We start from the raw sequence: 15,561 nt of genomic DNA, 5'->3' as shown, positions 1-15,561 counted from the left end.
ATACTGGCTACAAACACGTGACTCATTACATGGCACGATGCACCATGTTAATGAGAGTGTTTGTTGACTTCTTTTCAAGTGGTGTGTGTGTGTGTGTGTGAATATATTTCTTTCTTTTTTTCTTTATATAATGCTGCTCTAAAGACCAAACATGGAACTTTGCAAAATACTTTTACTTCAGAGACTTTCAATAAGCAGGGCAGTAGTCTCCCACAACTCAGCTGGTTGGAAAGTGGATATGCTAACCACTTCGCCAACCAGGCTGACAAATATCCTTTAAATCAAATTTTTTTAAAATAATATACTGAAATATATCACAGGCACACACAGATTATAGGATAGTTGAACGATGCTTACATTTTCCCATGTTGCGCAACTTTTCCCTGAAAGCTGCATCTGTATCTTCTGAAGACGAAACTTTCTGTGTATAAGGAAACACATCTAACTCTTCCTGGGGTTCAGTTTCTTCTTCATCCTCTTCCTGAGATGAAACATCTGAAGATGCTATAAGAAGTTATTATGCTTTTGAAACAGCATATGAATAATCATAATTTTACAGTCTATCAAACATTGTGATCAAAATTAACCTTTATCTCACAGTAAACAAATATAACAGTCAGATAAACTTGGCAATGTAGACAGAAATACTAATTTGCATTATTTCTTTGCAAAAAATATCCTTATATCACACATCACTTTGAAGCTATACAGGTACTATTATAATAACACAGGTAATATTACAGAACCTAGATTTGAATGCTAACTGTTGTAGTAATTCAAAAATGCTAAATATTAAAGTGAAAAAATGTAATGATAATTTCACATATAAAAAAAAAAGATTCAAAACTCATATCACTAATGCTAATATATAACTTTAATTTCTTCACAAAATATACTGTGCAAATTAATTTGTATTTAATACATTTTCTAAAAACATTTAATTTATTAATGAAATTTCAAATCCTTTAAATTATTTCATTTTTTTTACTATTCTGCTGACATTATTTAAGAAAAGAGATAAAGTGCTACTTAAATATAGATGTACTTCACATTACCCACACAGCTATAATGTAACTGGTCGAAATTCTTTGTAGTGATATTTTGTCAATATCAAATGATTAACTTGATGTGGCAAGATCACTGAGGGGGATACTAGTGGTAATGTGTAGGAAGCAGTGGATTTTCCTGGCAAATTAAAAACAATAATTGAACAAGGTGGATACTTCCAAATTTGGCATTCAATGTTGATGAAACAGTACTATTTCAGAAATGATATTTTCTGAAAAGAGTTTTGCCTCTAAAACCGGTTTCGAATCATAATGGGCCACAAGGGCTAATACGTTCGTAACAGGCCACTAGGCCTAATATGTAAAGGAGGAAGAAGAAATAGGGAAATGAACTAAATAAATAGGAATAAGAAAAAGTTAATTATTATATGTAGCTTTCCAGGCATCACTGTTTTTTCTCATTTTCTCATCGCCAGTTATTTCTTGTAGAGAGAGAGAGGGTATCTGTGTTGATAAGGTGGTTAATATACTGTCAGAATTGTTTAGTTGGTATTCCTCTCAGTGTCCATTTGAGGGGACATATAAAACTAAGATATTAAAGTATGGAGAAGGAGGATGTCTCAGTTGGTGTCCAAGCCAATTAAGTTGACATTTGTGTTGGGTTTCAATCAAGGGTTTTTGGTTTGCCTCTTCTAAAATAGTGGAATTACGAATATGATCCTTCCAAGAGTAACAGTCTTAAGCAGGTTGTATTAAAGCTATTAATGCTTTAATAAAACCTTTATTGCTTTTTGAGTGGAAACATTCCATGTTTCTCCACCATATAAGAAAATAGCCTGAGAGGTTGCTTTGTAAAGCCTAATTTTTGTTTCCAAGGTAATGAGGGGCAATTTCCATATATTTCTTAGATGCCTGTGTTGATTGAGAGTTTGATATTTTCTGAATATTATGTCATTTACAGTATTATTTAAATTCTGAGCCTTAGTATTGGAAGTCTTCTACATTTTCTAAAGGCTTGTGTTCTGTAATGATGGAACCTTGTACTAAATTTGTACAAGGTTCCATCATTACAGAACTTGCACTTTGATAAACTATGCAGCTTGGCATAGTTTATCAAAGTGTTGTTACGTCTTGGATAAAGATGAATCTATTAATACTATATCATCTGCATAGCTGAGGTCACTGAGACAGAGTTGTTTATCATTGGTTGCTAAACGTTGCACCCAATTCATCTTCAACCATCCTGAAAGTGTAGTCTAGAGTTATTATAAAGAGGAAGGGAGCCAAGGTGTCTTCTTGTAGAACTCCTGTTGTCATAGGAAATTTTTCTGTCAATTCCCCATTGACAAGAACATGGACATGAAAATCTTGATAAGGTGTTGCAATAGCTTCAATGATTTTGTTGGGAATATGATGATAAAGAATGCTAAATGATAAAGAATAATGATAAAGAATGCTAAACATGTTAATTCTAATGGAATCAATGCCTTTGTGAAGTTTATGAAACTGAGGATAAGAGGAATATTCTTGCCTTTAGAACCTTTCAATAATCTTCTTACACTGTGAATATGTTCTAATGTGCTTCTGTTCTTTAGGAATCCTGCTTGATTTTTCCTTAATAGTGGGAAAATATAAGGTTCTATATGATTAAGAATCATTTTATTGTAAACCTTCTTTCCAATGGGGAGGTATTTCCCCTGTAAAGTTTACCAAATGTAAAACATTTTCAGGTTATTTTGGATTTTAATGGTACAGACTTTTTTTTTTTTATTTCTATGTCTCCCATTATTGTGTCAATTTGTCCATTTATATGTTGTCGTTTTTCTGAGCTTTATGTATGGCTTCTGACAATCCTTTGTGCCAGGTATCATATCATTTTCTATGTTAACTGACCTACAACTTTCTCCTCAAATTTATCACTATCCAGTAGATCATGTTGTACTGGCTATAAACCACTTAGTGCTCATGATAACTAAATACTTAAGGAATTGACAGCGTACACTAGAAATGTAAATTAAATCAACTCTAATACAGTGATACCCTGAAGTTACGCAGTAGGTGGGACCAACGAAAAGCATGCAAGTCAAAATTGCGTAACTCGGGGTATAATTTTGCATGTGATTTATATATACAAACATACAATTGGGACCAAAGGTTTACAAAAACACCTATATTTTTTTAAGAAATATACAGTAATCATAATTGTAGTTTTTCGTACATAAAAAAAAAGAAAGTTATTTCGATGTCGATGGTTTCATAAAAGCTAATAGATTCGTCTGACGGCATAATGTCTCTTTCTTGTCACGCAAAATTTCTTCATAGCAAGCCAGTGATTTTTTTATTCCTTGCCTTGTGGCTACAATTCGTTCCTCATTAGAATTTATGTCCTCCAAAATCTGTAAACCTTCCTTAATTAAGCTGAGACCTTCTGTTAAGTTTGCAACTGTCACGTGCTTTTCTGGTAAAACTGGATCTGAGGTTTCGGTCTCTTCAGTAGCGCTTTGCTTATGCATCTCTATGAGCTCATCGGTTGTAAGCTCCTTGTTATGTGAGTATAACAGCTCGCTGACATAGTGGGAAAATATAAGGTTCTATATGATTAAGAATCATTTTATTGTAAACCTTCTTTCCAATGGGGAGGTATTTCCCCTGTAAAGTTTACCAAATGTAAAACATTTTCAGGTTATTTTGGATTTTAATGGTACAGACTTTTTTTTTTTTTATTTCTATGTCTCCCATTATTGTGTCAATTTGTCCATTTATATGTTGTCGTTTTTCTGAGCTTTATGTATGGCTTCTGACAATCCTTTGTGCCAGGTATCATATCATTTTCTATGTTAACTGACCTACAACTTTCTCCTCAAATTTATCACTATCCAGTAGATCATGTTGTACTGGCTATAAACCACTTAGTGCTCATGATAACTAAATACTTAAGGAATTGACAGCGTACACTAGAAATGTAAATTAAATCAACTCTAATACAGTGATACCCTGAAGTTACGCAGTAGGTGGGACCAACGAAAAGCATGCAAGTCAAAATTGCGTAACTCGGGGTATAATTTTGCATGTGATTTATATATACAAACATACAATTGGGACCAAAGGTTTACAAAAACACCTATATTTTTTTAAGAAATATACAGTAATCATAATTGTAGTTTTTCGTACATAAAAAAAAAGAAAGTTATTTCGATGTCGATGGTTTCATAAAAGCTAATAGATTCGTCTGACGGCATAATGTCTCTTTCTTGTCACGCAAAATTTCTTCATAGCAAGCCAGTGATTTTTTATTCCTTGCCTTGTGGCTACAATTCGTTCCTCATTAGAATTTATGTCCTCCAAAATCTGTAAACCTTCCTTAATTAAGCTGAGACCTTCTGTTAAGTTTGCAACTGTCACGTGCTTTTCTGGTAAAACTGGATCTGAGGTTTCGGTCTCTTCAGTAGCGCTTTGCTTATGCATCTCTATGAGCTCATCGGTTGTAAGCTCCTTGTTATGTGAGTATAACAGCTCGCTGACATCTTCACTGTCGACTTCTAAATCTAATTGCCTGGCAAGGTTGACAACTTCTTCTATTGCCTTAGCAACTTGATCAGTTTCTGGCAACATTTCCATTTTGCATTTAAAAAAGGATGGACAAAGTTTTTTCCAGACACCATTCAAGGTTTTTTGGGAAATTTCACCCCAAGAATCTCCGATAATCCTTACAGCATCTAAAACATTACACTGTTTCCAAAACTCTTTAACAGACAGTTGCTCATTTTGCCTCATAGCTTCATTCACATTTGCAAATGAATGTTGTGTGTAGTACGCTTTGAATGTTTTGATAATTCCTTGGTCCATCGGTTGAAGTAAGCTGGTTGTATTTGGAGGCAAGAAAACAACTTTTACACGTGGATCAAATCAATTAAAGTTGCAGGAGGGTGACCAGGTGCATTATTAATAATGAGCATAACTTTAAACGGAATTTTTTTAAACTGGCAATAACATTCAACTTCAGGTATGAAGTGGTGACCGAACCAGTCTTCAAAAATAGAAGCTGTCACCCAAGCTTTAGAATTTGACTTCCAAATCACTGGCAAGCCAGCTTTAGATTTTTTTTTTCAGAGCTCTTGGATTTTCGGAGTGATAAATTAAGAGAGGTTTTAACTTGCAATCACCAGCTACATTTCCACCAAGCATTACTGTCAACCAGTCTTTGGAAGCCTTAAAGCCAGGAAACGTTTTTTCTTCACATGCGATGAAAGTTCTCTCAGGCATCTTTTTCCAGAACAAGTCGGTCTCGTCTACATTAAATATAGTTTGACTGCTATCGCTACTTTCCTTGATGATAGCCTTAAGTGTCTCAGGAAAAGCAGACGAAGCCTCTTTATCATCGCTTGCCACCTTTCCACTCTCCGCAATGCCGTGCCAGTTGCAGTGATTTTTAAATCGGTTGAACAAACCATTACTGACCACGAAATTTTCTTCTTTGGCCGCTTCTCCAGCTTCTACTTTTAGCCTCTCAAAAATCAGCTTGGCTTGGCTACATATCGTCGTTTGATCAACTGGGCAATTTTTTACTCCCACTTGATTATCACACCATAATTTAAGCATCATTTCCATCTCACCAATAATCCCATGACGTTTACAAATTATGCTTGAATTCTTTCTTTATCTTTCATGATTGTTCTTACTGTGGATTCCTGTAGATCAAACTTCTTTGATAGCTCACAAATTTTCATTCTGCCTTCAAAATCCTTAATAATGTTGAGTTTTGTTTCCAAAGTCAATGTTTTTCTTTTCTTGCTAGCTGTAGAAGAATCGGACTTGCTTCTTTTGGACGACATTATTATTTTTTATGTGATGCACATGCTTGTTCACAGCATGTGCGACACTGGCAAATGCGGCCGGCACGGAAAGATACGACTAGTGGTGAGGCGTGACGAGAATAAGTACATATAAGAAACCGCATAACTCCAGATTCGCATAAATCGGGTATTACTGTATATACTTTCTGATATTTCGGCAACTTCACGGGAACTTAAGATAAAGACACGTGCACGCAAGTACTACATAACAGCAAATGAGAAACAAAAGATGCTACCGTTTTCCTAAAGTCCTGATGGTGCCCCCTGGCTGGCTATATTAGGTGTTCTTGACCTTGAAGTTCTTCTGATATTTTCTTCTTCTTCTGCAGCTTCTCCCACTTAAGTGGGGTCACTGTTGATAATGAGTCTCCTCCACAGCTTCCTGTCTTGGACTGTCACCATATCCAAGTTCTTCATCCTAAGTCCACTTCTACCAGCTCCCTCCATCTCTTCTTTGGCCGCACACGCTTCCGCCTTCCTTGCACATCCATCTGCATGACCCTTCTTCCCACATATTCGTCCTCCCTCCTCATCACATGACCAAACCATCTCAACCTTGCCTCCTGTAATGCCACTTTATTTTATATGAACAGTATTAAAAATTTAAACACAAAATGATTGCATTGCAAAACACCATCGATCTATGACGGATACGCCCGCTTGTACACTGTACCTCACCTCACTACAGATGATTTCATCAGTAGTGAATCAACTAGTGGTGAGAGAATTGAATACAAGTATTCGATTCATTCATCCACCACTTGACTCAACAGATTTTATTGAAATTTTTGAAACTTTATTTAAATAAATTTTTTTATTTAAATTTATGGGGGATATTACTCTCATACTGCAGTATGCAAATATATTCCATTTGACATCTTATAATCATCTGTGAATATATTCAACTTTGTTTTAAATGGAAAAAAAAAAAGCATGTGATACAAGAGAGAAGAAATATTAAATGAATTATTATTATTGTTTGATACCTTCAGGGAGTCAAGGACTCATTGAGAGAAGCTGTACATAACCAACCAGCTGTCATACCTTCTCTTAAACTCATTCACACTCACAACTTAAAGGCAAACTGTTCCACTCACTCACTGTGAGAGAAAAATCTCACTCTAACCCCTTTCTTAACTGTGAATGAATGCCCCCTGTTCTCTTCCTACCTTTCATATAACAAAAAATCTCATCAGACAACATCCTGTAACATTCATTCAGAAGTTTATGGACCTCTATAATATCACCCCCTCTTTCTCCTGTTAAGCAGAGTCTGTAGTCTACATCCTCTCAATCTGATCTCATAATCTACACTCCATAATTCTGATATAATCTTCATAATTCTCCTTTGAACTCTTTCCACAGCTTCTTTATCCAGACTGAATCCAGGATACTAAATCTGTGCACAGTAGTCCAAGTGCAGTCTTATGTAGGTCTTCTAAAGAGGCAAAATGGCTTACTTCTTATCCTTATAATAAGAAACCTTGACATGTCAAGGTTCGTTTCAGTATTGCAATTATCCTCTGAGTTTAAATTAAAGATGCCAAGAAATTATATTCATTGGTTTCATCCTATATCCAAGTGTAAGCAAAAAAAAGGTTTACACATGAAATCACTTCATGACTAGGCTACTTGTATATAGAGTTAATAACTTCAATTCAATTGCCTTAGTATCCCATAATGCAATGCACATATCCCTATGAACATGTATAATACTATGTATTATGGGAAAGGTCACTTAGACTGGTTTCAACCTTTACTGAGGCCTCATCAGTGGTAGCCAGACCCAGAATTGATTCCAAGGGTGAAGTAATGTGGAAGTCATATTTTCATATGACTTCTGCAAACCGGTCTGGGTAGTATAAACAAATGAAAAATCAAGGTAGTGTAACCAAATCCTCCAAGTTGTATTTGCAGTTTTTTGTGATATTCGAACTTCAAATTGCTATCCACCTTTAGCACCTGCAGCACCCATGCTACTACCAAGATCCCTAGCCTCAGTTTCTCTTAGCATAACTCTGCCAATATTATATGTTGTTGAAATCTCATCATATCCAAGTGCATAACTTTACATTTGCTGACATCAAACTGATAGCCATTATCATTTGCCCAAATTTGCAACCAATTCAAATCATTCTATAAGTGCTGGATATCAGTAGCATCCCTTATTGCCATACCTATCCTTGCATGTTCAGCAAACAATCTGAACATCTCACTTTAGATCCTTCCTGATGTCATTAATGCACAGATTGAACAGCACTAGTCCAATGACTGATCCCTGGAATACCCCACAGGTCATTTTAAATCTGGCAAATCCACACCACCGTATACCACTTTTTGATATCTGTCAACCATCCACTGATCCAAGTGAAGAGTTTATATTCCAATCCCAAATTCTCCAGTTTATGCAACAGCCTTTTGTGTGGTATCCTATCAAATGCATTAGCAAAATCCAACATTATTATAGTGTATCCAACTCAGCCATAACTGTTATAAAACACGAGCTTCCTTTAGTAAATCCATGCTGCTCCCTGCAGAGCATAACTTGTTTGTCTACCCATTTCTGTACGTGAGTTCTTACCTACTCCTCTAAAATCTTCACTAGCACACCAGAGATGCTGATAGGTCAGTAGTTAGACACAGTTTTTTTTCACCATCCTTGTACAATGGAACTATCATACATTCCTTTCATTCCTATGGTATCATTCCTGAGCTGAGACTCAAGTTATACAAACATGTGCAAGGCATAGGCAATTTGGTTGAACATTCCTTTAGCAAATGTGCTGATACTTCATTTGTTCTTTTGACAAATTCTTATCCAGGTTATTCTTATCCAACAGCTCTTCGTCATTTTCATGCACTTCTAACTTTTCATCCAACGTAGCAGTAGCACTGTGCACCATGTTACCTACACCTGGTTGATATATCTTAGCAAAGTGAGCACTCATTAATTGAACAATCTTATTAGCTGCTGACATTAGAGTACCATGTGCATTCAATAAAGTTATTCCTCCACATTCATTCTTTCTTCTGCTTGCAGCATAATGATAAATTCATTTGGTTTGCCTTTTAGCCTACATAGCCAATTTCTTTTCATACTCCAATTTAGCTTTCCACACAACACTTGTTTACTCTTCTGGCCTGTGCTTTATATATTTCATAACTCCTCTCACTCTTATTCTTATGATATTCTTTCCACATTATCATCTATTTTTAGATCTTTTGCTTAATAAGATTGTACATCCATTTCACTCCCAATCTATTGATTCTTCAAACACTAGATACATTCAGATACTGTCTCATTTAAGCACTTTTTCAAAGATTCCCATGACATTTTTACCATTCAGTAACTAATACCATGGGACCAAATGTAGAATTCTCCTAAGTTGATCATAATTTCCAGTTGTGTAGTTCAGCATGCAACATGTTCTAATGGGAATGTTAATATAATTAGATACTTCCCAAGAAAGCATGCATCATTGCTGTCACCAGTGAATGATAAATTAGTCATTCTTACCAGAGACACCTTCTGATGCTTGAACAAGTCCAACACTCTTTGACCTTGAGTTCCTTCTTTCCCATACTGCTTGAGAAAGTTGTCTTGCAACAATTCAATAAATTCCTCTTCATTCTTATCGTGAGATTTCTCTTCTACCCAATCAATGCTTGGATAATAAAGTCACCCATAATGATCACTCATTTAGTACCCATAAGGCTAAATGGTTGATGCATTCCATCTTCCCTTGCAACTGAGTTGCCAGGTCTGTAGTAGCACCCCACCATATATATTTTATTCTGTTAGCCTCCACTTCGCAGCAGATGGTGTCAGACTCAAGGGACATTATTACCAAAGTTGTTTTCTTGCATTTCTACCATAACTGGACTTAAGTCATCTGATCTAAATCTCAGTCAATCCCAGTTGCCATATTTGATTCTGATAACCAGGTTTCACTAAAATGCCCACAATCTTAGGCCACAACTTATTCAAGATATTTTTAAAATATTACCAGATGGCTTTTCTATTCAGTAGCCATATTGCTTTATTATTCATAAATAACCTGTCAACAAAAGATTTTTCATTTCTTTTATATTTACTAAAGAAATTAAGAAAAGCAAAATTTTTTATACACTTGTATACAAAAACATGACACTTAAAATATTGGTGAGATCAAAGAGTGTGATAGGTTTTAAAGTGAATAGTATGACTGATTCAAAAATTAACCATTGATTTCATGTATGAAAAATGAAACGTGTGCACGTGAATATAGGTAGAACATAAATGGTTCTCTTGCAGACACAAAAATTTGAATTTGGAAATCATAATTTATTTTCATACATCTCACTTTAAATCTGTCTTAAAACGTTGCAGTAAATAGCATTTTAAACTACATAATTGCTAGGGTATCCTTTCAGTTCGTTAAACCATGATTTTTTTTCTTGGAATTCTGTAATATATTTAAAATATAGCATATCAGAAATGGTGTACCTCAATATACTCAGTTCTTTGTTTAGAATAATTCTGTTCAGAAATGAAAATTTAGATCCAGTATGCTTAATATTGGGTGGTACCCATTGCAATCCCTAAAACTACTACAGTAATCTACTGTTTATTCAACCACATGGGAGAAGGCAATTTGCCATTCTAATAGCTGTATAACTGAGAGGAGACCTCCACATAGCCTTTAAAGGAATGCGGAGAACCGACCAGGACTTCTGACCTAATGTCCAATCCTCACCTTCATGTGGTGCACCATGTTGGGTATCTACTTTGATACTTAACGAACGAGGATGGGCTGGCAATTTGGGATTTAGCCGACCAAATTGTATTCTTATTGGTTAAACCAAAATAAAAAATGATGGTACAACATGACAAAATTTCATGCCGGCTGGGGCGTCGCCCGGTTAAACAAGACCCCGTTGTTTTCGCCAGGGAACCAGGGCGAACAGCGAAAAGTCAGCTACTGGAACAAATCTGAAAACAAACCCCAACTCAACATCACCAGAGTTAAAGATCGGTACTATCAACGTAAGAAGCCTGAATGGCAAAGAAATGGAGCTAGCCGAGGAATTAGATAAGTACCAGATCGACATAATAGGGGTGACTGAAACAAAAAAAGACAAAAACTGGTGAGATCTTTCTGAGCAATAAATACAAAATATTATATTCTGGCAATGACAATCAAGGAAAAGAAGGAGTAGCCATAGTATTCAACACAAAATACGAGGCTAATCTTCTTGAATGGCAGTCAGTCTCAAGTAGAGTCATGTGGGCAAATATGAGAATGGGAAACTGGACAATGAGACTTATTTGTGCCTATGGTCCCACAGAAGGTTCTACTAAGGTAGAAGTGGAGAAATTTTTTGACGCTTTAGAAAAAGCAACTGACACAATGAAAAAGGAAAAGTTAGTCCTTGTTGGGGATCTAAATAGCAGAGTAGGAAATGATTATGAGACATACAAAAATATTTTGGGAAAATTTGGAGAAAAGAGCAAAGCTAATAATAATGGCAAATATCTGTTGGATTTCTGCTCAGGACATGGACTGGTTATTACTAACACCATGTTCCAACATAAAAATGTGCACAAATTCACATGGAGAGAAGAGGCTAGGAATAAGAAAAGTCTCATTGACTATGTTATTGTTGATAGTGATGTTTTCTCCCTGGTGCAGGACACCAGAGTGTACAGAGGATTTGAAATTGGAAGTGATCACTATTTAGTCTTGAGCAAGATAAAATTGAATTTCATATTGAAAAGAATAACATGTAAGAAAGTTTTAAAGTGAATAAAAGTTGAGCAGCTCTCAGATGTGAACTGTAGACTAAAATACAGAAAGATTATTGAAAAGAAAATGAAAGAGTTTGAGAACAGGAATAAAACCTTGGAGATTCAGTGGCAAACTCTGAAGAAAACATTGATTGATTCTGCCAGAGAGGCATGTGGTGAGGTTGTGTGCAAGGATAAAAAAATCAGAACTCCCTGGTGGACACAGGAAGTTAAAGAGGCAGTGAAGGAAAAGAAGAAAGCATATCAAAAGTTCCTGGCAAATAAGTCAGCTTTTACTCTTACAGAATACAGAGACAAATGTAAGAAAGCTAAACAGTGTGTAAAACTAGCTAAACAAAAGTCATGGGAGGACTTTGGCAAGAATATAGAAAATAAATATCAAGAATGTGGGAAAATATTCTGGAGGTTGTTGAAGAAGCTTAGGAATGGAGGAAAAAGTGCTATAAAAGGAGTGAGAGATGATAAAGGCGACATGAAAATGGGAGAAAAAGATATCCTTGAAGTATGGAGTAAATACTTTGAAAAACTGCTAAATGAAACAAACAGTGATGACAGCACAGTGATAAAAAATACTGACCAGGCATGCAGTCAGGAATACATATCCATACTTGAAGTAGAAAAAGCCATCAAAGGCTTGAAATGTGGAAAGGCAGCAGGAGTAGATGATATTCGACCAAAAATGCTGAAGTATGGTGGTATGAAAGTCTTACAGCGGCTGCACTGCATAATTCAGAAAGCCTGGACAGAGGGACGAATTCCCGATGATTGGAGTAGAGCTCTCATAGTACCCATATATAAAAAGGGAAATAAAACTGAATGTAAGAATTACAGAGGTATTTCCCTACTGAGTGTTCCTGGCAAGATCTATGCAAGTATACTTGAGAAACGGTTGAGAAGAATTGTGGAAGAAAAGCTTGGTGAAGAACAAGCTGGATTCAGGCCAAATAGAAGCTGTCAGGATCAGATCTTCACTTTACGACAAATAGTCGAGAAAGCATGGGAATATAACAAAGATCTGTATTTAAGTTTTGTCGATTTGGAAAAGGCATATGACAAGGTACCAAGAGAGAAGCTATTCAATACGCTACAGCTATATGGTGTCAATGGGGCATTATATCAAGCAATACTTAGTCTTTATTTGAGTTGTAAGTCAGCAGTTAGAATTGAAGGAAGTACAGGAAGATGGTTTAATGTCAAATCTGGTGTGAGACAAGGATGTACATTATCCCCTCTGTTATTCATTATCTATATGGATCACATTATGAAGGAAAGTGGTATTAAACCTGATATCAAAATTGGAGATGTTAATGTCAGCTGTTTGCTTTATGCGGATGATGTTATACTTCTAAATAAATCCGCTACAAGTCTGCAAGATTCTCTAACTAAATTGAATAGCTGTTGTAATAGATATGGTATGAAGGTCAGCAATAAAAAGACAAAGACGATGAAAATAGGCAGAATCATTGAAAATGTCAACTGTGTTGTGAATGGAGAACCTGTGGAACAAGTAAAACATTTCAGCTACTTAGGCACGATTTTTACTGAAGATAGTAAATTAAATATAGAAATAGACAACAGAATCAGCAAAGCTGGTATGTTGGGAAGTCAATTGAATAGATTCGTATGGATTAAGAGAGAAATTAGTCAGAACACTAAATTAGCTGTATACAAGACAGTGTTCAAACTAGTTTTAACTTATGGATCTGAGAGCTGGGTCAGAAGTAAAACACTTGACCAAAGACTAGAGACCACAGATATGAGAGTCCTGAGAAAGATTAGAGGCGTGAATATCATATTGCCATTGATGGCATCAATGGCAATATGATATTAAAAATGAGGATATTAGGAAAGAACTTGACATTGTCAGCATCCAGGAATGCATTAGCAGAGCTAATCTCAGGTGGTATGGTCAATTAAATAGAATGGGAGAGGAAAGATTAGCAAAACAAGTGTTCTCTGCCAGCTTGGCAGGAAAACGACCCAGAGGAAGACCAAGATATAGGTGGATTGATACGGTACAGAGTGCCTTAAAGGATAGAAATATAAGATCTGATAATGTTGGAGTCTTGACAAGTAACAGACTGATTTGGAGGAAATTTGTAGATAGGCAGTTAGTAATGATGTAATTTTTTCAAGTAGTACTGCCATATCCTGTACACCCCTTGAGGGTACATGGCAGGAATTTGATGATGATGATGATAATTGAAAAGCTGAATAATTGAAATACATTGACATGGTGCTGTATCAGCAGTAAGTTGACATACAGGCATCAGCATCATTGTTTTAAAGATCCAAAGTACAGTTTTTCAATATTTCAAGTATCGTATTTCAATTTCAAGTACAGTAACCCACCATTTATGGTAAATTACTGTACTTGAAATTTTGTTTTCATTTTCAATTCTATTGGCTTACATTTAAAATTTTTTCTTATGTTAATTCACAACTTAATAAATTAACTATGTACAAAAACAGAAAAAAAACTATTTCAGTTAAAACTGAAATAGTTTTAACTGAAACAAACACCAAACTCAACATCAAACATGCATAATAGCAAGCACCACTATAACAAACTACGGAAAAGTCCGTCTAACTCCAATAAACCAGTGATACTTTTAAGTTCACTATTACAAACAGTAAAAGCTGAGACCTTCATGACAGCAAAATTGTATATCCTAGCAAATGAAGTCACAGTCCACACTTAGAAATGTTCGTTTTAAATTGGAATTTCTCTACGTATACAGCTACATGTTCATGAGATTAAACCTAATGAGCAGAAATTAAAACTATTAAATTAAAATATAACAGATAAATTTATATAATAAAATTGAGTATAACAGTTTTATTAAGTTTAATCCATGAACATGCAAATAATATACATAGAGAAATTCCAATTTAAACATGTGCACTACTGTTTTTTGAATTCAATTCCTATTGTTGTTCGATCACTGTACTGATAATGTCTTATGAGACATAAGACTAAATATTTACATAATAACAAAGTTATTTACTGTGGAATACATGTTATTCTATAGTTACATGTTTCTGTTTTGTTGAATAGATAAAGTTAAAAAAAAAAAATGCATCTGAACATTTCAGCAAACGAACATTTCTAAGTGTGGACCGTGACTTCACTAGCAATTTCTATTCTTCTTGATGTTTCCTTATCACACTTTCCATTCTCTGTAATTCATTATCATCAAATTCCTGACATGTACCCTCAAGGGGTGTATAGGATATGATAGTACTTCATAAAAAATTTACCTCATTACTAACTTCCTATCTACAATTTTCCTCCAAATCAGTCTGTTACTTGTTCAAGACTCCAACATCATTATCAGATCTTATATTTCTATCAACTAAGGCACTCTGTACCTTATCAATCCACCTATATCTTGGTCTTCCTCTAGGTCATTTTCCTGCTAATTTGGCAGAGAAACTTGTTTTGCTAATCTTTCCTCACCCATTCTGTTCAAGTGACCATCTAGTTCCTCAGCTAGCTCCATTTCTTTGCCATTCAGGCTTCTTATGTTGATAGTACCGATCTTTAACTCTGGTGATGTTGAGTTGGGGTGTGCTTTCTCTGTAATTAGTTGACCCAAATATATATATAACTCTCTACTTGATCTAAAGTATTTCCTCTGATCTTAATATTTATATCGGATATTTTCCCTTTTTCTCTTGTTGCCAGCATGGTTTTGGTTTTTTTGAAGTTGAAATTAAGTCCATATTTTTCACTTAGCTTCAGCGTCTCTTCTAGTAGGTTTTGAAGACCTTTTTTTAATTTTGGGTAGCAGTACTGTATCATCTGCATATCTTAAGTTGTTTATATTCCTGCCTCCCATGCTGACTCCTTTAAATTCTTCTAATTGCTGGAAGATATTTTCAGTATAGAGGTTAAACAATATAGGAGAAA

The 15,561-nt window shown here is 35.2% G+C and overlaps 1 protein-coding gene across 1 annotated transcript in view; it reads right to left on the bottom strand.

Annotated features, from left to right (window-relative positions):
• LOC150095742 (CUE domain-containing protein 1-like) overlaps positions 1-15,561 on the bottom strand; it is a 101,235-nt gene that overhangs the window by 37,305 nt on the left and 48,369 nt on the right. Inside the window, exon 4 of the mRNA XM_090410763.1 lies at positions 358-504. Coding sequence (XP_090266889.1) covers positions 358-504 — 147 coding nt within the window. The remainder of the gene's footprint in view (positions 1-357; positions 505-15,561) is intronic.

This window comes from Typopeltis vanoorti, chromosome 20 (genome assembly GCF_054136105.1).
Source record: "Typopeltis vanoorti isolate ZY-2024b chromosome 20, IOZ_Tvanoo_1.0, whole genome shotgun sequence".
Lineage (NCBI taxonomy): Eukaryota > Metazoa > Arthropoda > Arachnida > Uropygi > Thelyphonidae > Typopeltis > Typopeltis vanoorti.
Note: the sequence above shows the minus strand (reverse complement) of the source record. Positions and strands in the feature narration are given on the sequence as shown.